Here is a 26,083-nt window from a genome sequence, read left to right as displayed (position 1 = left end):
ACATGTTGTTCTGCTATACTCTAGATCGGTGGTTCTCAAATTCTGGCCTCAGGAACCACTAACAGGCCAGATTTTAGGTACAGGTATTACCTTGGGGAGATGCAGACTAGAATACTGCAATCACTGAGCAGTAAATGATATCACCTGTGATGTATTTCAGTTATCTTGCAAACCTGGCCTGTTAGTGGGTGCTGAGAACTACTGCTCTAGATTGTCCGACTGTATGGGTTATGCCTTTTACACCTCATTGTTTGGTCTAATGTGTGGAATCTACCACCAGGTTACCTTTTTGTCTTTTTGATATGTAGAGATTTTCTGTATTCTGGATGCTTTCTTGTGAATGGAGTATGCTGTAGTAGCCACAGGCACTATTTTGGATATTACAGTTTTTATTTTTGTTTTTTCTTAGTTTTTAAGACTGCTTGTCACTGTTTTAAAGCTTACTTTTGTAACTTTCTTGTAAATTATAATAATAAAAAAAAAAGCCCTCAGCCATCCTTGTGGCTGAAGGCGTTGTAGAAACACGAATCCTCAAATTTCATAACAGAAGCACTGAAATCATAGCACCTTATTTTGTATGGAGTAGAATTGTGTCAGCCTTCCAGCCCTCTGTAAAGAAGTACCAATTGTTTCTAAGCTGCTAGAAACAGACTGATACCTGACTTTTCTTTGTTGTCCTTAAAGTATCACTAAACCCACATTATAAAAATCTATCAATCGTGTATTACGTGCTGTTAATACTCACTCAGTCACTATGAGATTTGGTTTCTGTATTCTACGAAAAAAAAACCTGGTTGATCGAGCTGCTCTATCTCCACCTTCTGTTCGTGTCCCCAATTCAGCTCTGTTTTCTGTGAGTTTCTGTGCTGAGCATTTCCTCCCTATCACGTCTGAGCAGCCCATGTGACTATAGAGTCACACATGTGGGCATGTACACAGTGGTAAATGAAAGCCCACTCCTTCCCTCCTCCTTCATGCCCACTAACCAGCTATAAACAAGGGGGTCGGGATATTACATGTAGATTGATGGATGCTTCACCTCCCTCTTATTTTAAGACAGAGGCTGGAGGGGTGTGACACAGCTTGTGAATGGCAGAAATCCATACCACATCATTGCCAAAAATTAATAAAGATTTTATTTCAAATATATATTTGTATGACAATTTTTAAAACCATTTATTGATATGAATTATTTATATTTACTCCTTATTCCAAAGGCTGTTTGTTTTTTTGAACATGTGACCAGCAGCAGAGGACTAGAAGCTCCTCCTGCTTATATTTCCCTGCAGACAGGCTGGGATATGTGGTAGCTGTGTATCAATTTTAGGATGTTTTTTCTGATGGTTTTTTTTTTTTTTTTAAATAATTACAGTGCCATCATCCACATACAGAAATAGAAGGGACAATGTAAATAAAATAGTGTGTAGTATCACTTTAACTCTCTTGGAAAAGATTTTCCCCTCTTCATGACCAGGCCATTTTTTGCGATACGCCACTGCATTACTTTAACTGACAGTTGCGCACTTGTGCGACGCTGTACCCAAACAAAATTTATGTCCTTTTTTCCCCACAAATAGAGCTTTCTTTTGGTGGTATTTGTTCACCACTGCAGTTTTTTTTATTTTTTGCGCTATAAACAAAAAAAAGGAAAAAAAACCCATATTTTTTTTACTTTATGCTATAAAACATATCTAATAAAATTGAAAAAAATCTAATTTCTTCGTCAGTTTAGGCCAATATGTACATATTTTTGGTAAAAAGAAATCCCAATAAACATATATTATTGTAGACGCTATAACTTTTGTGCAAACAAACTATGAGAAATTTTTATGTATTTATTTTTTACTAATAATGATCAGTGACTTATAGCGGGGCTGCAATATTGCAGCGGACGGTCAGGACACTAACTGACACTTTTCGGGGACCAGTGACACTAATACGGGCTAAAAATGTGCACTGTCACTGTACTAATGACACTGGCTGGGAAGGGGTTAAACATCTAGGGCGATCAAAGGGTTAAATATGTGCCTAGCCAGTGTTTGTGCACTGTGTGGGAGGTGCTTTTACTAGGGGGAAGGCATTGATTCATGTTCCTGCTTTGCAGGAACACAGGATCAATGCCTTCCCTACTGACAGAACAGCGATCTGCCTTGTTTACATAGGCAAATCGTCATTCTGGCCTTATGCCTAATGATCGGAGAGTCCCAGTGGACATGGAGTCTGCGATACCTGCAGATCATCTCCAGCCCTGCCGCAGTATTGTGCGATGGGCGGTCATGAACTGGTTAAGAATTAATTACTTCACTGTACAAGCACCTAAAGAGCTCAGCGATGGCATATTTTTAAGCTGTTTTATTGCTTGCTGATATGTAAATAATTTGTTTGAGCACAGATTTACTTTTATAAATGGTTCAGTAAGTAAGTAAATTGTGTAAGTTAGGATATTTAGTCCCTTGCTTCTTGTGTAGATTTCCACGGCTGGCTCATCCACGTGCTCCTCAAACTGCACCCAGATTATCTGAAGCTGTGAACCGCCCATCTATCTTGAAGCAAGACGACCTGAAAGAATTTGATGAGCTGGATCAAGAGACGGACGACGGATGGGCAGGTGAATAACTGGTCACTGGTATCTCTTACTCTGCATCAAGTAATTTCCTTTCACATTGGAGTGATTCATTGTTTCTCTTCAATCCTCCAGGAGCTCATGAAGAGGTAGACTATACTGAAAAGCTGAAATTCAGCGATGATGAGGATGGGAAGGATACAGACACAGAAGAAAGGAGGTGCATAGCTCTTGCCTTTCCAAGTTGCATGTTTTTTTTTTTTTTTAAAAGCCTTGGAGAATTTACTAAAAATGAAGCAGACGGGATCTGGAGCAGCTGTGCATGGTAATCGATTGGCTTCTATCTTCAGCTTATTCAGTTAAGCTTTGAAAATGAAAGGTAGAAGCTGATTGGTTGCCATGCACAGTTGCTCCTGATACTGGCTGTTCCAGTCTTAGAGCCAGTTCACACCACATGCAGTCCAGTGCGTTTTTTTTTCTGCATCAAAATACATGGAAAGTAGGTTATATGGTTTGCAATGGCACCAGTGTGGCCAGTTCCAGGACGTTCCAGTTACAGAAATAAAAAAGGGGAACATGCTGCATTTTTTCTGCACTGGGACAAGGTAAAACCTCAAAAAAATGGACTGGACCCCAGTACAGTGAAAATAAAAAAACCGCAAAAAAGAACAAAAAAAAGCATCTGGAATGCATCCAGAAACGCATAAAAAAGCAACAAAAACGCACCCCAATGCATTAACGCTCATGGTGAAACACCATATGCGCAGAAGAACTGATAGAAAAAATGCACAGATTTCACTTGCAGAGACATGGGTTTACATCAGTTTTCATGTGCGTTTCAGTGAGCTTTATGCACATTGCAGATTCCATGATACTAGTGTTTTGTGAACAGAGCACATAGAGAACAATTGTTTTCCTCGTGCCCTTGCACAACGCTTACAGAAAAATTCACATCTCTGCACACTGGTGTAAATGAAGCCTTAGTGAGTTCCCTTCCTCGTTTGATTTAGGTAATTATTGTGTTCTGTCCTCTGATCTTCATGCTATGATTCCTCCATTTTATCTATAGGGAGACTCCGGTCCCTACTGATAAGCCATCTGTGCCCCCTCCTCAGAAAGTTGTGGAGACCTCTGATACAAGAAAGGCCTCACCCACAGAGGAGAAGCCTCCACAAGTCAAAGCTGCATGGACAGAGGTGCCTCGAGCTTCGGAACCCTTGCCAGCACCTGCTGCCATTGTTCCTCCTCCTCCTCCTCCTCAAAGGGGATCATCTGCAAATCGAGGTCCACCACCAGAGCACAAGGTTAGTCTTTGTTGTATATAGGAAAGGTCTAAGGTCTCACTCCAATAATCATTTTTTAATAGACTCTATCCTGACATTTGAAAACTCATCAGCTCCTAATCTATAAAAAGGAAATGCTTTTAGTTAGTACATAGCTTGAGTTATTATTGCTGTTTTATTTTTTTGTTTTTTATGTGACTATCACATTTTATTTTTTTTTAACACTTGTTGCATTACCCTTCAGTGCAGGACAAATGAAAAGGGTCACTTAACTTGCTGAAAACCGGATTACTTAACAGGAATTCATATGTGTCCTCTGTACAGAATGCTATGCTGAGAGTTTATGATGGATTTAAGTAGAACTAAAGTCCATTGCCAGTGATCAGGAATTTTGCCATATTGCTTTATTGAACATTATGGCAGACTTACCTGCCAAAGGGACCCATCTAGCCCTACAACATTCACGTTGTTCCTAATCACTGTCACTACTGCTTCTTAACCATCTTGATTTTTGCTGGTGTAACATCCAACACTTGGCAGATTCCGGGATTGTACACATGGCTGCGCATTCAGTGCGTGAGCTGACAAGCAGTGGGTTAATGATCGGTGTTATTCAGAAAGAACTCATGGTGCAGGAAGACACGGAGGGCAGTGCCGGAGTATTGGTGGGTGAATGGTGCATTGGAACTTTTTTGTTTTGTGTGTGTTTATCTTTTTGCTTGTTTTACAGTAAGGAGGTGGAGGGAATCTTATGTGTTTTTCTTTTGTTTTTTTATTATAAATTCTCACTGCGGTCCTGCTTTAAAGTACTTGTAAAATCAGAAGTTTTTTTTACCTTAATGCATTTTATGCATTAAGATAAAAAGCCTTCTGTGTGCAGCAGCCTCTCTCAGCCACCCTAATACTTACCTGAGCCCCATCTCTATCCAGTGATGTTGTAGGAGACACTTGGCTGGCCGAGACTCTCCCTCCTCATTGGCTGAGATGTCAGCACGGCACCATTGGCTCTCGCTGTTAATCAAATTCAGTGAGCCAATGAGGAGAGAGAGAGGGGCAGGGGCAATGGTTCCGTGTCTGAATGGACACATGGAGCTGCTGCTCGGCTCTGGTGCCCCCATAGCAAGCTGCTTGCTGTGGGGGCACTCAACAGTAGGAAGTGGCCAGGAGAGCCGAAAAGGAACCTGGGGGGGGGGGGGGGGGGATCAGGGCTGCTCTGTGCAAAACCACTTCACAGAGCAAGTAAGTATAATATGTTTGTTTTTGTTGCCAAAAAAAAAAAAGACTTTGCAATCGCTTTTTAAATTGGAACTAAGGCACCATTCATGGCATGGCGTTCCTTTTGCAAGTGGAATCGCCGCATTTTTGCCCACGATTCAGAAACGTGGCAAATCGAGGGATGCCCTTGTGACCCCCATTATTTTGAATGGCACCCTAATTGCGGCACGATTTTGCTGCAAATTTTCACCTGATGAATCGTGGTAAAATCGCACAAACAGGATCGCGGGACGCCTGTTGCTCAAGAGAAGTGGCACCCACGATTTGCCACTTAACGGGTAAGTAACGGAGATTGCAAGGGCGTCCCGCAATTTGTGGCATTTTAAATCACGGGCAAAATCGGCAATTCCACCCACAAAATGGAACGCCATTGTGTGAATGGAGCCTAAACCTTTAAGAACGAAGAAAGTTGTGAGCAGGTATATTTTTATTGTAAAAGAGACATGCTATGTCTATTCTGCAATAAAACATACTTACCTGCCTTCTCGCAATGTTCTTTTGAGTGTACACTGAGCGGCGCGTGTGCAGCTCAGCATACATTCTCTGCAGGGTGCCAGTGTGCCAGGATAAGTGACTCCCGTGTGCATGAACAGGAGTCCAAAAACCCAGCACTTGGAAGAAGCTTGGGGAAAAGATATCGGCAGCCAGCGATGGATTCAATGATCGCTGGAACAGACATGAGTATTCTGCTGACTTTAGGTCCTCTTTAAAGTGGTTGTAAAGGCACAAGATTCGGTGTGCAGAAGCCCCCAATACTTACCTGAGCCCTCTTGATCCAGCGATGTCCACAAGAGCCTTGTGTCTCTGGGGACTCGCACTTATGATTGGCTTTTGGGAACCATTGGCTCCCGCCGCTTTCAATCACAGCCAGTGAGCCAGTCAAGAGACAGAGAGGGTGGGGCCAGGTCTTGGCTCCGTGTGTGAATTGGTTGCGAGAGCTCCTGCTTGGGTGCCCCCACAGTAAGCTGCTTGCTGTGGGGGCATCGGGAAGGAGCCAGGAGCGCCGGCGGGGGACCCGGGCTGCTCTGTGAAAAACCACTATACAGAGCGGGTAAGTTAAAAAAAACAAAAAACAAGGTTTTAATATTGCTTTAAGGATAGACACAATTTATTTTTTAAAACACTAAGGATTACATTTTTCTATCACTGGATAAAATTGGAGCAGTGTCTGTCCCCCTATCCATCTCTCTTAGTAGCTTCACATTAATATTCATTCATGTTTTTTTCCCCACTTTAAGGAAAAGCCGTTGACACCCTCAGCGGCACCTGTAGAAGATGAGGATGAAGCATGGCGTCAGCGCAGAAAGCAGTCCTCCTCTGAGATCTCCCAAGCAGTGGAGCGTGCTCGAAGGAGGAGAGAAGAAGAGGAGCGCAGAATGGAGGAAGAGAGAAGAGCCGCCTGCGCTGAGAAACTCAAGCGTTTAGACATGAAACGCAGACCTGCACCAGAAGAGACAGAGCTGGCAGGAAGAAGCGAGGCCAGTGAGGTGCCGGAGCCTCCAGCCCAGAATGCCCCTGGTATGATGGCATATTAGATAAACCATGTGTGGACAGATTTAGTGTAGGAAGAAAAATGCCTAAAGAGAAATTAGCAGTTAATGGCAACTTGACTGAAATTTGGGCATTTGGAACTATCTACCTGCAAACATTGTAATAGTGCCCTAGGAACCTCCAAAGCTGGATGCCTAATAGCTATGTCGGGAGTAAGTTAGTTTTCTTCTTCATTTCCCTGTGGGCTTATTGCTGCAATGGGCTGCCTCAATGGCCAGGTAAGCGTGGGAGGGAGTGGGGCCAGAGTGATGACCCCATTCTAGCAAATTTGCAACTACATTCTACTCGTAGTCTTGCACAGTTGTACAGATAAATCTCCTGTATTTAAAATTGCTTACTTTGAAATCTACTGCACACAGTGAGCTTTACAGTTTGCTTTAGAAGCTGCAGCAAGTCAAGTAGAGCCTGCCTCATTCCTTGGCTAGAAAATGGTCCAGCATCATCTGGGTCTTTCCTCCCTAGCCTTACTGCTTCTAGCACACTTTTTTTTTTTTTTTTTTTTTTTTGTTAGTCATTGGATTCCACTTCTTTCAGTCTAGGAGGCTTATCCAGCTGCATGCAAATGTAGCCTACCTTCGATTGCTCACTCATCTACACTGACATCCACCCATCAATACATTTTGATATTTGCATAACTCCTCCCAAGAGCCACCCATTACTTTCGTCAAAGCAGAGAGATCTGGAGAGGAATACTCTGGCAGATTACTGTGGTGATGTCTGGAAGCTATGTATAGCCCCCGCTGGCCTCCCTGACACTTGTTTACATGTAAAAATCTTTTTTTTTTTTTTTTTTTTTTTTGCTAGAAAATCAGTTAGAATCCACAAACATTATATATTTTTTAAAGCAGTGGCCCTAGAGAATAAAATGGTGGGTTTTGCTATTTTTTATGTCACACAGTATTTGCGCAGTTTACGCAATTTAAAAAACAAAATACACTTTTTTGATCTTTAATGCAAAAAAACACAATACAAAACCCAATTCTTATGTGAAATATAAAAGATGATGTTACACCGAATACATAGATACCAAACATGTCATGCTTTTAAATTGCGTACGCCGGTGCAGTGGCGACAAATGACATAAATGATACTATCCATAGGTGACACTTTAAAAGCCTTTACAGGTTACCACTTTAGATTTACACAGGAGGTCTGGTGCTAGAATTACTGCCCATGATCTGATGCTCGCGGTGATACTGCACATGTGGGACTATCGCTGTTTGCTTGCATGCGGAACCAACGCGTGCGTACACCTTTGCGTGTGAGCACGGGGGGTTGGGGGCACTTTGCATTTTTTTTTTTTTTCTCCACTGTCACTTTAAAAAAAAATGTGATCACTTTTATTGCTGTCTGTTCGAAGGAATGTAAACACCCCTTGTGAAGGCAAAAGGCACATGACGGGTACTTTTTATGGGAGAGACCTGGGGTCTATGACCCCAGATCCCTTCTCTGCACTTAGTGCTGCTAAACCCACAACAGTAAAATCAGTCTGTATATGCAGTAAAGCATGCTTGTTACACTCAGTGTGGAACCTAAGGGGTTAATTATCCACATTGTGTAAAAAAAAAACCTGTTCGATCCTGTCTTCTCTGATCCTCCCCTTCTACTGACGGGATGATGCCTGCTGCTTGAAATACAGTGACGTACCAGGTACGTGAAAGGATAGCAAGTGGACATCAGATAGTCACGGTAGCCAAATGAGGAAATTCTTGTTTCAGACTTAGCAGTGTTTTTTTTTTTTTTTTGCCAGTATTTATAATAATATAAATATATATCTATATATATAGATATATATTTATTACATATATAATATGACTTCTGATTTGTCCTTTTAGTGGTAGAACCAGTGGCAGCTCCTGAGCCTCCTCCGCAGCCCACAGTAGCTCAGCCACAAGCTGAAGTTCCCCAGGTGAAAGCTGAACCAAGCCCACCTCCCCGACCAGAGCCCAAACAAGAGCCGGCACCAGCTGTGAGCCGCCCGCCATCTACTGGACCTTCCCAGGGAGGATACAACAAGTTTCAGAAGAGTCTGCCACCTCGCTTCCAACGTCAGCAGCAGGTAATAAGATAAGAAATGGAAACCGCATACAAAAGGTCCTTTCAAAGTTTCAGTTGTTAGAGGGTCCTTTTTTCCCCCTTCTCCCTGCTGCACATTATTGTGCCTCCTTGTCGGAGGAGTCCCCTATGAAGTCAGCAGAGAGGGTTTGTCCTGCTCAGAGTGCAGACAACTTAAGGCAGACTTAGGCAAATTGTGGCCCCAGGGCCACATCCGACCCCTTGGTTGTCCCTGTTCGCCTCTTGATGCCTCCACTGTCAGCATGCCTCTTCCTCACTGAGAAAGCAGACCGGCTCAGGGAGGCATGCTGACAGATGTCTTGGAAGGAGAGAACCTGAAGAGCTGATTGGTACAGCAGTAAGCCTCGGTTTTGGTGGAGAGTGTTGCCTAGGAGACATCCCAACGCAGCTGCATGCCGCAAGCCCCAGGAACCATGCACCTGTTCTTCACTGCAGGTCAGGATCTTCAGAAATCCCTGTGGTGCCAATCTCGGATTTTCTCATTCCAATCACAGTGCTTTTCAGAGAGCATTTGGTGCCTCCTCACCACCTGATTTAACCCTATAATGCCGCACTACTGCACTGCAATCATGTGCATTGCACGTGGTTGCAGTGTTGCCGTATTGAACTCGGTGGGTTGCTTGTCAAACTCTAAAAATGCCGTGGCATGTCAGCAGCCCTGTCTGGATGTTATTATACACGTTAGGTGGGCAATCGAGGGCTTTAAAACTGCAGCTCAGCCGTCTGAACTGTTTCATGAATTGTTGTACCTAATATTCCTAGCACCAGGTGTTTGTATTCTTTGTGTACTTGCGGACCTTCCCAGGTCCAAAATTTAATATTGAGCAGAAATAAGTTTGGTCCTCCACAACAGTCCCAGTTTCTCACATGACCCCTTGGGAAAATGAATTGCCCAACCCCACCCTAAGGGTTTGAATTTGTTCCTCAGAGGGCCATAGTAACTCATAGAAAGAATAAGCACTTTGACATGCCAGTTGTATATAGGTTTTTTTGTGTATATTTATAGAAACTTTTTTAGGAGTAAAATAAGAAAAAGATGTCTGTATATAATTTCATTAGCATCCAAAACCTATTGGTCATGGCTGATTTGTGCAGATACTTGCCTGTCCTTTTTTACCTCTTGCATTTTACTTTTTACTAGCCAGTGAGGCTGCCATTTATAGTGATAGACCAGTAGGATTGTGAGTGGGACAAAGAGGGGGCTTATCTTCAAGCTACATGTAATACTCCATATTCCTATCGCACATGTTCCTGGATAGAGCTTCAAAAAGATTTGGGTGCTGCAGCAATGGCCAGCTGGAGACTGGTTCAAGAGTCACAATGCAGATATTGGACAGCACACCGTGGATCAACAAAATAGTGTCCAAACTGATTTTTTATTATATGATCACATCAGAGTGGTGCAACTTTTTGGAGCCACACAGGGCCCCTTCATCTGGCATGTGATTAGTGTGCAGTAACAGTGTACAGTATTAAAAAGAACCAACAATCAATCAAAACAGAGAGAGAAGCAAGGAACCACCACCCCATGACAGGTATGACGTCATAGGTCCCGCCAAAAAGCAAGTAAACATCAGCAGAAATATAGAGCATATATGTAAAGATAAGGACAAGAATTGCTGGATTGTATCATATTATGCTTACTGAACTTTATGCTCAGTCAGGCAAGATCCCTCTTGCAAGGTATATGGCGGACAAAATAACTGTGTGTCAGAGGCACATCTGTCAGTGGCTCCTGATCAGCGTGAGTGTGGCGATCCGAGGTTGCCCAGCAACCAAACATATCCAATCACAGCTCAGACCGCTGGCCGAACGATCGCATAGCAACTGGGGGCACGGTCAGGCCATGGCCACCGATGCCATGAAAAAGCATGGCGTCAGGTCATCCCGCCTCCTGGATGAACAGCTACCAATCACAGTCAGGAGGAGTGGAGAACACTAGTGGAAGTGAAAGAGGTGAGTGTATAGAGGGAAAACGAAGCCGCGAGCACTGGAGTACATACAGAGAAAGGTGACAGAAGAGGATAGGGAGGAGAAAAGAAGCGAAGATCAGGACCAAGGAGAAATGGAAGACACAAATATGGCAAAGTGTTTGAAAAGAAGACAAAGTAACGTGTGGAAATAAGACAAAGAAATACATTCAAATCTAAATGCAGCAAACATAAGGATATAGAAAAAGACAGAAAAAATAGAGAAAAGAAGAAAACTGAATTATATAGGAAAAATTGCTACAGTGTAAGATATGGCAAACAATAGGAAACCAGTATGAATATAAAAAAATATATAAATAATGAAAAAAGAAAAATCTTTAAATATATGCTCTATATTTCTGCCGATGTTTACCGTATATACTCGAGTATAAGCCGACCTGAATATAAGCCGAGGCACCTACTTTTACCACAAAAAACTGGGAAAACGTATTGACTCGAGTGTAAGCCTAGGGTGAGAATGCAGCAGCTACTGTAAGTGGAAAAGAGGGTCAACAATGCCCATTTGCAGCCTCACTGTGTCTCCTATCTGCATGCCTCAGCCTCACTGTGTCCCCCATCTGCATGCCTCAGCCTCACCTGATCGGCATTGTACCGTTGTTATGATCTCCCGGAGCTGTCCCCATCTGCAGCCTTATTATCTCCCGGCGCTGTGATATATTCAGTCTAGTCGGGGGCTATGCAGTGTACCAAAGCCCCGCCGCCTCCTTGTCCTTTTCCGTGACGGAACACTGACTCGGTTCCCCAGCAGTAAGTCAGTGTTCAGCCTATCACGGACGAGGAGGAGGTGGGGCTCTGGTACACTGCATGACCGCCGACTAGACTGAACGTATCACAGCGCCGGGAGATAAGGCTGCAGATGGGGACAGCACCGGGAGTACTCGAGTATAAGCCGAGGGGGGCATTTTCAGCACAAAAACGTGCTGAAAAACTCGGCTTTTACACAAGTATGTACGGTACTTGCTTTTTGGCTGGACCTATGAACTCATACCTGTCATGAGGTGGGTGGCTCTCTGCTTCTCTCTCTGTTTTGATTGGTTGATGGTTCTTTTGAATACTGTACACCAGGGATAAGCAATTAGCGGACCTCCGGCTGTTGCAAAACTACAAGTCCCATCATGCCTCTGCCTCTGGGTGTCATGCTTGTGGCTGTCAGAGTCTTGCTATGCCTCATGGGACTTGTAGTTCTGCAACAGCTGGAGGTCCGCATATCCCTGCTGTACACTGTTACAGCACACTTTTCTGAAGCATCACATTTCTGACGAGTGCCTCCGAAACGCTGCGCCACTCTGTGATGTGATCATGCAAAAAAAAAAATCAGTTTGGACGCTATTTTGTTGATCCTTGGTGTACTGGCAAATATCTGCATTGTATCTTCAAGCTACACAACCCTACCTGAAAAAATGGTTTGAGATTTGCCTACCTCTATTGCTCTACTTCTAGGTACCTGTACTTCATACCATTAGCAGTATCATTCCATTAGTAGCAAAAGAGATGCAGTGGTGTTCTTACTCCAGACCTGGACTAGACAGTGAAAGAATAGCAGAACGTGAACAGGGTCACCTGTCTGCTCACTTTGCTCTCATTTTTCCTATTAATGTAGTTCTTGTCATTAAATATTTGCTCCCAGTCTTGGTACTACAGTACAGGAAATTGCAAAAAGGCTGCTATCAAGGTAGATTGTGATATTTGCAATACTTGCATTTAAAAAAAAAAGTAAAGGTTTACTAACAAGTAGCATTACATAAGGAAATCCTAGTGTAGTCTGCTTTCTGATTGTTGTATTTTATGTGTATTAGGAGCAGCTGATGAAGCAATGGCACCAGAATAGAGTGCCTACACCTCCTTCCCCTGCCGGACCGCCTCCATCACAACCTCTGTCAGCAGCTGCAGCACAGCCTCCGCAGAAAGCGCTCTATGGAGGAGGGTCTATGGGAAGAACCACTCCTGTGGCCACCCAACAACCACAAGCACCTGCCCCCCTGCCACCGCCTCATGTCAGCTATGACCCTCGATGGGTGATGGTTCCTCCTTTCATTGATCCACGCATCATACAAGGGAGACCCATGGATTATTACCCTCCCACAGCAGGGGTTCATCCTACAGGTGAGCAGCAGTAGAGCATAAACAGAGAATTGTGCAGGTCTACACCTCAAGGACCACTTCACACCAGTGTGCATGCAACACCCTATATTTATGAACGTTGGCACTTATGTTTTTAATTGTTTGCTTTTAATGCATGCTTTTCTGCATTTTAACACCTTCCCATCCGGCCTATAGCAGATTGATGGCTGGGCGGGACATTCTTCCTTCTAAATGGACACCATGACGTCCTCTAAGAAGGTGCAGCGCAGCGGCACGATCTGTCACAGTCTGTGTCCACCAGACGCAGCCAATGATTGATCCGTGTACTGGCTCACTGCTGGTACCATGTGACCGTTCTGATCAATCACAGCAGGTCACATGACAGTTGTAAACAATGGATGGCTTCCTTTCATGCCATCCATTGTGTACAATTGAGTTGTTAGCTGTGATTGGTCAATGTGATCACACAGTACAGACAGGGCCAATTACAGTCCATCTGTACCATGTGATTTAGCTTTGACCAACCACAGCTAATTGCAACAAAACAAACTGAATGAATCTATTTCATTCAGTAAAATGCTTGCTTGTAGCAATGAAATTCACTGCTATTGGCATTCATAATGTAGAAGAAAAAAAAATCCTAAACACTTCCCCAGAGTAATACAATGCTACTATTGTAACATCATATTGCTCTGGTCATAGTGTGTTGAAAAAAGTAAAAAACATTAAATCTCTTCTTTTTTTTTTCTTTCTTTTAGTACTGTCACCAGTCAGTGTCCCTGATCATCGCTACACCAGTTATATGATGATGCTGTACTGCACTGGTGACAGTATGTAAAAAAAAAAATAATAATAATAAATGTGAAAAGAAAATTTTAAAATGTAATTTTCCAAATTATCACAACTTCAAAAAAACTCGCCATGCCTCTTTCTAAATTCCTTGGGCTGTCTACTTTCCAAAAAGGGGTCATTTGGGGGATATTTGTACTGTCCTGGCATTTTTGGGCCTCAAGAAATGAGATTTCAGTACATCAGGATTGATCAATTTTTAGATATATACCATAGATTGTGGACTCTAAACTTTCCTATCAACTAAATAATATACACTGATTTGGGTTATTTTCTCCAAAGAAATGTAGCAAAATAAATGTTGGCCTAAATTTATGAAGAACGATTATTTATTTGCAAAATTGTATAACCGTAACAAAAACGTTTTTTTTTTCCCCCCAAAATGTCTTTTTTTTGTTTAGCAAATAATAAAAAAAAACACCAAAAGAAAGCTAGAGTTGTGTGAAAAAAATTATCATTTAGTTTGGGTACAGTGCTGCATGACCGCGCAATTGTGCAACAGCACCAGTTTTTTCTCTTCATCCTCACCCCTCTGATTTATTGTCTGATGTAAAATCCTGACAGGTTCCTACAATTTTCCACTCTTTTCCCCTTATTATGTATTAAAAAAAAAGTTTTGGCTTCTTTAGTTTGGGAATGAATCCTTGTATACATTTACAGCTGGGCCTGTTATATAATGTACCCCCAAGATACTATTATGGCTTATTGAATTGTGTATTTAGGACTGATGTCCCGGGAGCGATCAGACAGCGGAGGGTCAGGATCAGACGGATATGAGCGGCACCCCTCACTAATGAGAGAGCGAGGGACTCCTCCAGCAGACGCCAAAGTAATGTGGGGCAGCGAGATGTACAATCCTGCTGAAGCACGACCAATAGCCTCTCCTCTACGACCAAGTGCTGAAGAGGAGGAGCGGGATATGAGGTAGGTGGTGGAGCTATTGTCATCTAGTTGAAGATTTTTTTGTGATGAGGTGGTGGTCTTACTGCACTTGTTTTAATTTGGTGTTCAGCTAATTGCTTCCGTGTTGCTTCACGTTTCCTTATGTGAAGCCCAAATTCTTTTTTCACATGATCTATAGAATATTTGCTGGGCATTGCTCAAGTCTTTCCTATATGTGCCCTTTTAAACCTGTAGCCATGACATCTGAGAGTTATATTAAACCAAGCTTCTGTCTTCTATTATTTTGACTGAATGTATACACTATATTACCAAAAGTATTGGGACACCTGCCTTTAAAGGCACATGAACTTTAATGGCACCCCAGTCTTAGTCCGTAGGGTTCAATATTGAGTTGGCCCACCTTCAGCTCTTCTGGGAAGGCTGTCAACAAGGTTTAGGAGTGTGTCTATGGGAATGTTTGACCATTCTTCCAGAAGTGCATTTGTGAGGTCAGGCAGTGATGTTGGATGAGACGGCCTGGCTCGCAGTCTCCGGTCTAATTAATCCTAGAGGTGTTGTATCAGGTTGAGGGCAGGCCAGTCAAGTTCCTCCACCCCAAACTTGCTCATCCATGGCTTTATTGACCTTGCTTTGTGCACTGGTTCAAATCATTTGATGGAGGGGGGATTATAGTGTGGGGTTGTTTTTCAGGGGTTGGGCTTGGCCCCTTAGCTCCAGTGAAGGGAACTCTTAAGGTGTCAGCACACCAAGATATTTTGGACAATTTCATGCTCCCAACTTTGTGGGAACAGTTTGGGGATGGCCCCTTCCTGTTCCAACGTGACTGGGCACCAGTGCACAAAGCAAGGTGCATAAAGACATGGATGAGTGAGTTTTTGATTTGTTTTTTTTATTTTGTTTTATTGGACATGTTTTATATTGGAAAGTAAAAACTATTGGGTGTGGGGTTTTTTTTTCAAACTTTTTGGTCTTTTTTTCATTTATAAAAATTAAATCAAAACCCAGTGGCGATCAAATACCGCCAAAAGAAAGCTTTATTTGTTTTGAAAAAAATATGTACATTTTAGTTCTAGAGATAAAGCAATAATTCTCCCACTCTACAAGACTCTGGTCCGGCCGCACCTGGAGTATGCCGTCCATTTCTGGGCACCAGTCCTCAGGAAGGATGTCCTGGAAATGGAGCGAGTTCAGAAAAGGGCAACAAAACTAATAAAGGGGCTGGAGGACCTTGGGTATGAGGAAAGGTTGCGAGCACTGAACTTGCTCTCTCTGGAGAAGAGACACTTGAGAGGGGATATGATTTTAATGTACAAATGCCATACTGGTGACCCCACAATAGGAATAAAACTTTTCTGCCAAAGGTAATTTAATAAGACACGTGGCCATTCACTAAAATTCGAAGAAAAGTGGTTTAACCTTAAACTGTGTAGAGGGTTCTTTATTGTAAGAGCGGCAAGGATGTGGAGTTCTCTTCCACAGGCGGTGGTCTCAGTGGGGGGCATCGATAATTTAAAAAAAAACTATTAGATAACCACCTGAACGACCACAACATACAGGGATATACAATGTAATACTGACATATAATCACACACATTTGATGGACTTGTGTCTTTTTTCAGCCTCACCTACTATTTAACAGTGTTGCATAACTGAGCAATTACCAGTTAACTGCTTGCTGACCAGCGCACGCTGATTTACATCGGCAGAATGGCACTGGTGGGCAAAAGGGCGTACAGGTACGTCCCCTTTAAGAAGCGGCACTGTGCGTGCGCCCGCCACGTTCTCAGTGACCGCGGGTCCCGCGGACTCGTCCGTTGGGTGCCAGCGATTGTGTCACGGAGAGGTAGAACGGGGAGATGCTTTTGGGTTTTTTTTGTTTTTTTAAAGCTTTATTTAAGGAATGTGGTTTGTACAGAGTGACAAAATAACACACATGTCAACCTACAAAGCATTTCCCCTTTCTGCCTTGCGTCATGACAGAGATTACTGCTCCCTGTCATCGTGAGCAGTGATCGCTGTCGTTTGTTGAAGCCCATCCCACCCACAGTTAGAATCACTCCCTAGGACACACTTAACCCCTTCATCGCCGCCTAGTGGTTAACCCCTTCACTGCCAGTGTCATTTATACAGTAATCAATGCATTCTTATCGCACTGATCACTGTATAAATGACAATGGTCCCAAAATAGTGTCAAAAGTGTCCGCCAAAATTGTCGCTCTTTTTTTGTTTATAGCGCAAAAAATTTAAAAAACGCAGAGATGATCAAATACCACCAAAAAGAAAGCTCTATTTGTGGGAAAAAAAGGACGTCCATTTTGGTTGGGTGCGACGTCGCACGACCGCACAAGTGTCACTTAAAGCAACGCAGTGCCCAATCGCAATAAGTGCTTTGGTCAGAAAGGGGGTAAAATCTTCCGGGGCTGAAGCGGTTAAACTGGCGCAGTGCTAAATGGCAACAGAAGCCCTTTTCATGAAGGAGGGAGCCTTCTGGAGCTGAGATGGCTAAAGCAGAAAAGCATATCTCCTTCCTGTGGGCTTGACACTTCTGTAAAGACCTGTGTTTTGGCTTAGGCAAAAATGTGTCTACATTTTTATGTTTTTTTTTTTTTTGCCTTGTTGCAACCACGAGACATGTCTGATTTGAGATAAGGGGGCGGGGTCCAGCAGTAATGGGTGTTCCCAGCTCACGCTTTAATAACAGCTCCAGGGCTGCCTACTGTTGGCACTGATGACTGCAGCCTGCAACAATGCTGTTCTCTGCTTCTTCAGTCTATTCTGTCATCGGAGTTCTCTTCGGCTCTGTCATGTGTAGCCACTTCCTCGGCCCTTTCAGCAGAGGTTTGTTTTTTGTTTTTTTGTTTTGTGGTAATGCAAGACTTTATGATGGAAATCATTGCTTATTTGCTGACTTTGACCGCAAAGGCTACAAGATCACTGTGTCACCTTCTCCCTTCAGCCACTCGGACTCTGATTTTCAGTCTCACTTCTGAACTTTCTTCTGTGGAGTCGCAGTCCGCTGCTATTTCTCCCAAATTGAGAGACTGTTCCAGTTCTTACCAATGTGCGGCACATCACTCTGAAACTAGAGGATCAGCCTGTTGCTTCTACTAGTGCCGTTTCTGGTCTTGCGTCATTTTAACTGCTTAGCGGCCCCCCCACGTACCTTTACTGCGGCAGGGCGACGACTCAGTGCCAGATCACGTACCTATTACACTGACTTCCGGGTCTGCGGTATGTGCAGCGACCCACTCCTGCTGTAATTGGACTCAGTGGGCATGGCACATCCCCCACAGTTAGTAATCACTCCCAGGGAACACATTTAACCCTTTGATCGTCCCTGATGTTAACCCCTTCCCTGCCAGTGTCATTAGTACAGTGACAGTGCATATTTTTTTTAGCACTGATCACTGGTACCCAAAAAGTGTTGGTGTCTGATTTTGTCCGCCGCAATATGGCAGCCACGCTATAAGTCTCTGATTGCCACCATTACCAGTAAAAATAAATAAATAAAAATATCCCCATAGTTTGTAGCCATCACCTCTGTGAGAAAAGTGTCTGAACTTGCAGCCTTATAATGCAAAATAACTTTTTCTGGTTTTGCATGGGGACATGGTGGTGTTGAGGCCCAGGACTTTCTTCTTGCCTACCTTTCCTGACAATGCACACTCTATGAGATCTGTGCGCTCTTTTTTGGGCTTCTTGGTATCAAGCAAATGTTTTCCAAGTTTGCAAAGTTGCCACAGCCTGGCCTTCCATTCACACATTCTCTAGGTTCGGTCAGGACCTTGTGGCCTCTTCTGATGCCAGATTCAGGCTTTGGACATAAGGTTCTTCAGATTTCTGTTTTTCGTGGGCCTGTTGGCATTTGGTGTATTGGTATTTGTACCATGCGCACACAAAGCCGTGCTCGGCCCCGCCCCCTCCATCCCCTGATTGGCTCACTGACTGTGATTGACTAAATTGGCCAAAATCCAATCAGGAGTGCTAGTCCCCAAAGACATGCTGGTAGGTTAATTGGCTTCTGTCTAAATTGGCCCTAGTGTATGAATGTGAGTTAGGGACTTATAAGATCCTTGAGGGTAGGGACCGATGTGAATGTACATGTAAAGCACTGCGTAAATTGACGGCGCTATATAAGTACCTAAAAAAAAATAATAATAATAAATAACCAAGGCTCTCCTTGACATCGCAGGATCAAGAGCAGGCTCAGGTAAGTATTAGGGGGGGTCTGGTGGAGCTGCTGCACACAGAAGTTTTTTTTACCTTCCTAGAATGCATGAAGGTAAAAAACATTGTGCCTATACAACCACTTTAAGCTTGAGTATTACCATCCTCCTGCCCTGGCCTCTCCTGTCCACTACTTTTAGAGGAGAACTTTAGCAGGCTGTGCAAAAGGTCGCCACAGGCTGCATTCTTTACATGTCTGCTAAGCTAGGCACACACAGTTGTTGGTTTTTTTTTTGTTTGTTTTTTCTTGTTATTTAACAGCGGGTTGAAAAGAAAAAACCTCCTGCAGAGACATTGTCCCCCCCCAAGACAGTGTTTGGGAGCCAGTCTGGTAGAATACAGGTAGGGGCTCCTTATGACCCCAACTACCTAAATCTTAGATTATTGTGTACGTCTGAGCCTCATGTATAATAAAAGGTTTGATGGTCTGAATTTTTTGGCTGGTTGTAATTTTTTTTCTCCTTTTTTTTTTTTTTTTTTTTTTTTTTTTTCTTTGTTCTAGAAGTGAAGCTCAACCCGTTCGTTCAGTTGCTCCCCAGCAGGCTCAACCTCCATCCTACTTGGGAACTTTCACTTCTTACCAAGAAAATACTGTTGCACCAACCCAACAACCACACGCAGGGCATCGCTACCCTGGAGAAGAGCTGCGTCCTTGGCATCAGCAGCATAACCACACTGGGGGTTCCCAAGTACCACCGCAACCTATTGCACAGAGACGTTCAGAACCTGCTCCTTCTCAACCACCTCCAGTGTCTGTCCCCTCTTGCCAGCAACAGAGGACTGATGATGAACCGCCTGTGATCCGGAGGGAAGCCGCTCCTCCACCTTCACAACCAGATAACACATCCACACAAACGTCCACACAAACGTCCACACGTCCAGAAGTTGGCAGTGGGCGTCTAAAGGAGGAGAGGAAGGAAATGGCCAAAGAAGAACCAAAGTTTGAAAAACAAACTACAAAGCCTGAGTACCATAGACCGCCTCCTCGTCGGGAGTCCAAGACTGAAACTCGTTGGGGACCTAGGCCTGGAGAAGGAGGGAAGCGAAGACAAGAGGAGTTCATTGGTACAGGAGGAGCACTAAACCAGGCACCTGCTCAGCGACGGGCAGGTCCTATCAAGAAGGGTGGCAGACGAGAGGAGGTTGTGGTCAAAGAGCATCAAGATGCTAAGATCAGTCAACCACTCCCGGCAGTATCTGAGCCACAGAAACCTAGACAAGCAAACCACACCAGCAGAGAGGGTGAACAAATAACAGGATCACCTTCAAGGCGCAGAAAAGAGACTATACCTGCTCCAGCTAGAAGCTCTCCTGCAATGGTTTCAGCCTCTAGAGGTCGTGGCAGAGGAGAATACTTTGCAAGAGGAAGAGGTTTTCGTGGGGCCTACAGTGGCCGAGGTCGGGGTGGCAGAGGCAGAAGCCGTGAATTTCGTGGTGGGTACAGAAGAGACGGCCCTTTCTACAGAGAAGATGGGGATGCAGACAATAAACCTGCACCTGGATCTGGAGGGCGGGAGCGGAATACCAGTGAAACACGCAGCGAGGGTTCTGAGTATGAAGAAGTTCCTAAAAGGAGGAGGCAGCGTGGCTCTGAAACCGGTAGTGAGACAGAGCCAATCCCTTCTGAGAAAGACCATGGGAAAGGTGGATCTTCCTTGCAGCGACAAACAGAGATATTTCCTGCTGGCAACCCAAGGTACCAAGAAAAAGGTAGAGATTCCGGTAGGGGGCGCATTTTCACACCAAGGGGTGTGCCTTCAAGAAGAGGCAGAGGAGGTGCAACTACATTGTCTATGACCTGGAGTCCGAACCCAAAGCAGCAGCAGCATCAGCATCAACATTATTCTGCTCCTCCAATTCCTCATGCACAGCCACCACCTCCACCTCACAAAACAGAGAGGAAAAATGACAAAGTGATTGTAGCTGTGAGTCCGCCATCACCCAGCGAGGAACGGGTTCCACCTCCGCCTAGGAGACGGAGACATGGAAGGGCTCAGCAGCAGGACAAACCACCTCGTTTCCGGAGACTAAAGCAAGAGAGGGAGAATGCTGCCCGGGCAGGAAATGGGGGAGGCCCACAGCCACCTCAGCAACAGTTATCAACACAAGAGCACCATCAACGCTCATCACAGGCTGAAGAAGAACGTGTCATGCTCCGCCGTGGACATAAATCTCCTGATCCATGTAACGCCAACTCTGATCAGGCAAATGAAGAATGGGAGACGGCATCTGAAAGCAGTGATTTTACAGAGAAGAAAGATAGAGCAGATATTCCTGTCCAAAATGGAGTAGCCAGTCCATCTTCCACTGGAGGACGAGAGCAAAGGAAAGACCTTTCAAAAAGGAGCTTCTCCAGCCAGAGGCCGGTCATGGAGAGGCAGAATCGCAGACCTCTACATCCTGGTGGACAGAGACCAAGTCGAGGTGGAGGAGGAGGAGGTGGAGGTAGTGGTAGGAGTGGAGAGAAAAGAAGTTGGCCCTCTCCAAGAAACAGAGGGTGAGTCACTATTATCAGTATGCCTGTTTTTCCTAAATATACGAGGTGGTATCAAAAAGTTTTGAGATTAGCTCTGTCTACAGGAAAGTACTTTTAGTTCTCTATATTTACACACTATCCCCTTTAAAATAGTCCCCTTGCACAGCAATACAGTGCTCCCAGCATTCCTGCCACTTCTGGAATTGTCCCGGATGTCTTCTTTTCAAAGCGTATCAAGCACCTCCTGCGATTCCCACCGGATCCCTGCAATGGTGTCAAAACGACAACTTTGAGCTGGATTTTCATCTTCGGGAAGAGGGCGAAGTCCACAGGAGCCAAATCTGGTGAGTAAGGGTTGGTGCGGAAGTGAGATTATGTTTCCAGTGAGGAGAGCTCGGTGACAGGTGCATTGTCGTTGTGGAGCAACCAGTTTTTCGCGCGCCACAGATCTGGTCGCTTTCACCGAATGTCCTCCCTCAGACGCCTTACAACCTTGCAATAGAACTCGCTATTGAAGGTCTGGCCCCTGGGGATGAATTCTCGATGTACAATGCCACGAAAGTCGAAAAAAGACAATGAGCATGCACTCGGTCGAGCTGTGGACCTGCCTTGCCTTTTTCCGTTGTGGAGATGATGAGCTTTTCCACTGTGAAGACTGTTGCTTCATCTCAGGGTCGTACCCATACACCCAAATTTCATCACTGGTAATGATCCTTGACATAAAGGGCAGGTCATTCACAGCACGTGATGGAGTTCTTTGCAGACTTCCATGCAGTGTTCCTTCTGCTCTAGTTTCATGCAGAATTTCACGTTTGCTGTTCTAACTTGCTGTCCATGATGAAATAGCAGAAGTGGTAATGGCACCAGTTGCACAGCTCCCTGTGTACACAGGACGATGTCTTTTGTCACACTGACTTATGAAGATCGGTGCTCCTTGTGACTGTGCGTGAAGCCTTGTGCTGCCATCTGTTGGCGTGTTACACAACTAGTCTCTCAACTTTTTGATACCACCTCATATAGTTTATGATCTCTGTGTTTATATACTAACTATCATTTTTATGATCCCAGTGGCAGGAGCCATGAAGATCGTCCTCCACAGTCTCTAACCCTTCCTCATCCTCCTCCCAATACAAATGTGGTTTATCGAGTTGATCGTGTGATTCACAGCGATCCTGCTGGCATACAACAAGCACTTAGTGAGCTTGGACAGAAGCATGTAAAATCGGTGTCCACCAGTCAAAATGTAGAACTGCCCAGTGGTCGATGTCAAGCACGAGGAGGTAAGCACAGAATGTTTAAAGCCCTCTTGCAGCTCTCTAGTCAATATGTTTGTTTGAACTATTAAAAGCTGACTTTACCTAAAACTGATTTTGTTTTTGACTGGGCATCGGTCAGTTCACTATTACAGTAGTTAACAGGTCAGTGTCTGCACAAGTAGCAGAAAACCCCAGTGGTGTGTGTCACTACAACAGTCCACAAGTTTGAGACCATGCTTGTCATTCTTTTGTAACTTGGCTTCCCAATTTGTTAATTTTACATAAAGCATTTTTTAAAGGGAGCATGATACGCTATATTGGCAAACGTTTGTGGATTCCTGACATCGCACCTACCTATAAAGCAAAAATATAAAAAGACCCTTCCAAATTAAGTTCAGGTGTTTCCTGAACTTAGAATAAAGTTGATTAATGTTCCAAACATTTCGGTACAGAGAGAGGCAGACGGTATCATCAAATTATATCCAAAAAAGAAACGGTATTGCACAGGAAAACACATAAACATTTTGAAAGCCATGCTTTCAGGACCCTTAAGTTCTATGAATGCCAGGGACACTGAAAGTCTCAGACCTGATGATACCTTCTAAGTAAATATCATAACCTTGCAAGTCTCAAGACAGGAAAAATACTGTAGGTAATACTAGGCCTGTGATGGTCAGTTTCTGGTACCTGCACTGAATAGGAAATCAGCAAGCATCAGTAAGTAGCCATAGAGAAAGAAATTAGAACAGAAGAGAAAAGAAAGAGGTAAATGTGGAAGAAAAGGGCACCCCGGCTGTGGAGTTCTCTAAACTAAGAATGCAGGTAAGAATCCTGCACAATGATCAAAAGAAAGGGCTGGAGTTTAAAAGAGAAGTAAGGGATTTATTTTATTTTTTTCAGTATCATACTTGCCTACGTGGATGAAGCATCAGTCCGATGCTGCATCTGTCCCCTAGGCACCTCCTTCACTGACAACCGAGAGATCGAACACCGCCAATGGCTCGGTTTTCACAGCTCCCCGAGCAGAGAGCTGGTGACTGTCAATATACATTGCATAAGAAAAAGTGATCAAAGCCAACATACCCAGAAACATCGCAGAACCCCATTAAGGGGTCATCAGTATCCTGAGTATGGACCAGAGGCTAATCCGGCAGAAAATGGGGGCCATACTGACCATAACAAGATCTGGAGGACCATTTTTGTTTTGGGTTTAATACCACTCTAATTGAAGAGGAAAAATTGATCCAGATGTACCATAGTGCTAGAAACTTTGGGTGTTGTTCATAAAGTCTAATAGGTACCTCTTCCACTCTCATAATGAAATTGAGCTCCGCTACCCACTTCCTAAGGGTAGGGGTGGTGGGTAGGCTTCCAGTGCCTGGGTGCACAGCCTGCAGATAGGAGAAAACAGAGGATACCCCCTTTTTAACCTCTTGCCGACCACCCTATAGCAGATTTACTACTACAGGGTGGCCATTCTGTCCAGAATCGTGTGTGTGTGTGTGTGTGTGTGCGCGCATATATAATGTGTGTGTGTGGGATTCTGCTCTTCCGGGTAGGGGGCATGTCTCTACTGCTGTGATTGGTCGCACCAGAAGCTGATCAGCAGGCCAATGTCTGCCAGCACCCGCTGATGGGTGAGGAGAGACACAGAATGGAGCTTTGCATATGTAGCAATGATCACTGTATTAGTGTCGCTGGTCCACACAAAGTGTCAGTTAGTGTCAGATTGTTCGCCACAATATCGGAATCCCGCTATAAGTCGCTGATCACCGCCATTACTAGTATAAAAATAAATAAAAGTTGGTGTGGAAGAACTTGAGTGACTTGAACAGAGCTCTGACCTCAACCCTACTGAACACATTTGGGAATAATTGTAATGCAGATTCTGAGTCTTCTTGTCCAACATCTCCTGACCTAACTAATTGCCTAATGGCTGAACGGGCAAAATTCCCAGTGACAATCCAAAATCTTGTGGCAAGCTTTCCAAGAACATTGAAGGCTCTTATAGCTGGGAAGTGGGGGGCAATACCAAATATTCCAGGATTTGGAATGGAATGTCAAACAAGCTCATATTGATGTGATTCCGCAAACTTTTGACCATATAGCGTACCATCATTTGATTTTGTAATGGCCATGACACCGGGTTGAAGGTGGGAATTGTGACAAGGGCATCCCGCCACCTGGGATTATAAATCCAGCATATGACAGCAACATTGCTAAACTGAGGTCTGTTTTTGGTGGAGTTGGCCTTTAATGGTACTCTAATTAAAACAAGCCAATTGTAAAAATAAAGTGGGAAGTCTGCAGTACTTTTTTTTTACCTGTGTATGTCAAAACTGGTAAGCATCTGAGAATCACATTATTTTTCTTTTAATGGTGTGTGGTGGTGGGTTTTTACTTTTACGTCACACTCTTTTTGGTTCCTTTACCTTGAGTACCTTGATTTGGCTAAGCTGCCTTTTATGCAGAGGGTGTTTTGGTAATTGGTGATCCTCTTTCAGACTCTTTGCTGGCCGCCTGTGAATCAGTTAGTGAAAATGTTGCAGTTCCAAAGCGAGTTGTGTGCTCTCTGAAGCCACAAGAGGTCCCACTGGAGGTACGTCCGTAGCAAAGCTTCAGCTTTCCATTCAGTGTGACCCATTAGCCCTAGAGCAGGCAGTCAAGGACCACCATTGCTTTTTTATAGGATGCAGCTCGTGATGGAATCTCAATGCCAGCCACAGTGTGGAAACAGCACGTACCTCGTGGCTACCAGTTTCGATCCTTCCGGTCAGGGGTCTGGAGCAAAGAGCAGAGCAGTAAGTTAGAAGAGATTTTTACAGATATACACCCGCTTAAAGCTTTTGAAAAAAATGTGTTGGTAGGGAAGATGGGCATGCATTTATTCACTTTAGGACCGCCCACCGCATCTATACTGCGGCAGGGCGGCCTCGTTGTGCCAAATCACCTACATATACATGATTTGATCATTCCGGGTAGGGGACGCACGCCTGCCGCTCCAGTTTTGCTGTCATTTGCTACAGCACAAGCCAATCAGCGGGTCCCGGTCAATGATTTATGGCTGGAACCCGTCGATTTGGCTGAGCGAATGACAGAAGAGAGCCCTGTGTAGGTAAACACCACAGAGTTCTCCACTGTCAGCAGCCGTTTTGTTTTTTTCTTCTTTCATCCTGCAGGGAGTAAAAACCGGCACATTGTTTAGTAAAAACGACACACACTACACACCGTAAACATTGTTAGGCATGTTTTTAAAGTGATATTAAAGTCTTGTTTTTTTTTTTTGTTTAAACATAAATATGTTAAGCTTACCTGCTCTGTGTAGTGGTTTTGCACGGAGCAGCCCAGATCCTCCTCTTCTCAGGTCCCTCGCCGGCGCTCCTGACCCCTCTCACCTACCGAGTGCCTCCATAGCAAGTTGCGCTCGAGCCGATGCTCTGTGTGTCCATTCAGATGCCCCCTGTCTTTCCTAATTGGCTTACTGATTTTGACAGCAGCGGGAGCCAATGGCACCTGCTGCTGTCTCAACCAATGAGGAAGGAGGGTCCTGG

General features: G+C 44.2%; 1 protein-coding gene across 2 annotated transcripts in view; it reads left to right on the top strand.

Moving 5' to 3' along the window:
• The window catches only part of PRRC2A (proline rich coiled-coil 2A), a 114,245-nt gene that overhangs the window by 50,853 nt on the left and 37,309 nt on the right, over positions 1-26,083 (top strand). Inside the window, exons 9-19 of one of the 2 annotated variants that reach the window (XM_073598462.1) lie at positions 2,469-2,608; positions 2,699-2,783; positions 3,633-3,867; positions 6,360-6,639; positions 8,508-8,731; positions 12,536-12,842; positions 14,393-14,594; positions 19,303-21,297; positions 22,345-22,556; positions 25,037-25,131; positions 25,222-25,333. In XM_073598462.1, the coding sequence (XP_073454563.1) occupies positions 2,469-2,608; positions 2,699-2,783; positions 3,633-3,867; positions 6,360-6,639; positions 8,508-8,731; positions 12,536-12,842; positions 14,393-14,594; positions 19,303-21,297; positions 22,345-22,556; positions 25,037-25,131; positions 25,222-25,333 (3,887 nt within the window). The remainder of the gene's footprint in view (positions 1-2,468; positions 2,609-2,698; positions 2,784-3,632; positions 3,868-6,359; positions 6,640-8,507; positions 8,732-12,535; positions 12,843-14,392; positions 14,595-19,302; positions 21,298-22,344; positions 22,557-25,036; positions 25,132-25,221; positions 25,334-26,083) is intronic. The other variant, XM_073598464.1, reaches the window with a different exon arrangement.

The sequence above is a fragment of the Aquarana catesbeiana genome, linkage group LG09, assembly GCF_042186555.1.
Source record: "Aquarana catesbeiana isolate 2022-GZ linkage group LG09, ASM4218655v1, whole genome shotgun sequence".
NCBI classification, from domain to species: domain Eukaryota; kingdom Metazoa; phylum Chordata; class Amphibia; order Anura; family Ranidae; genus Aquarana; species Aquarana catesbeiana.
The sequence above is the reverse complement of the archived record's forward strand: the minus strand, read 5'-3'. Positions and strand labels throughout refer to the sequence as shown.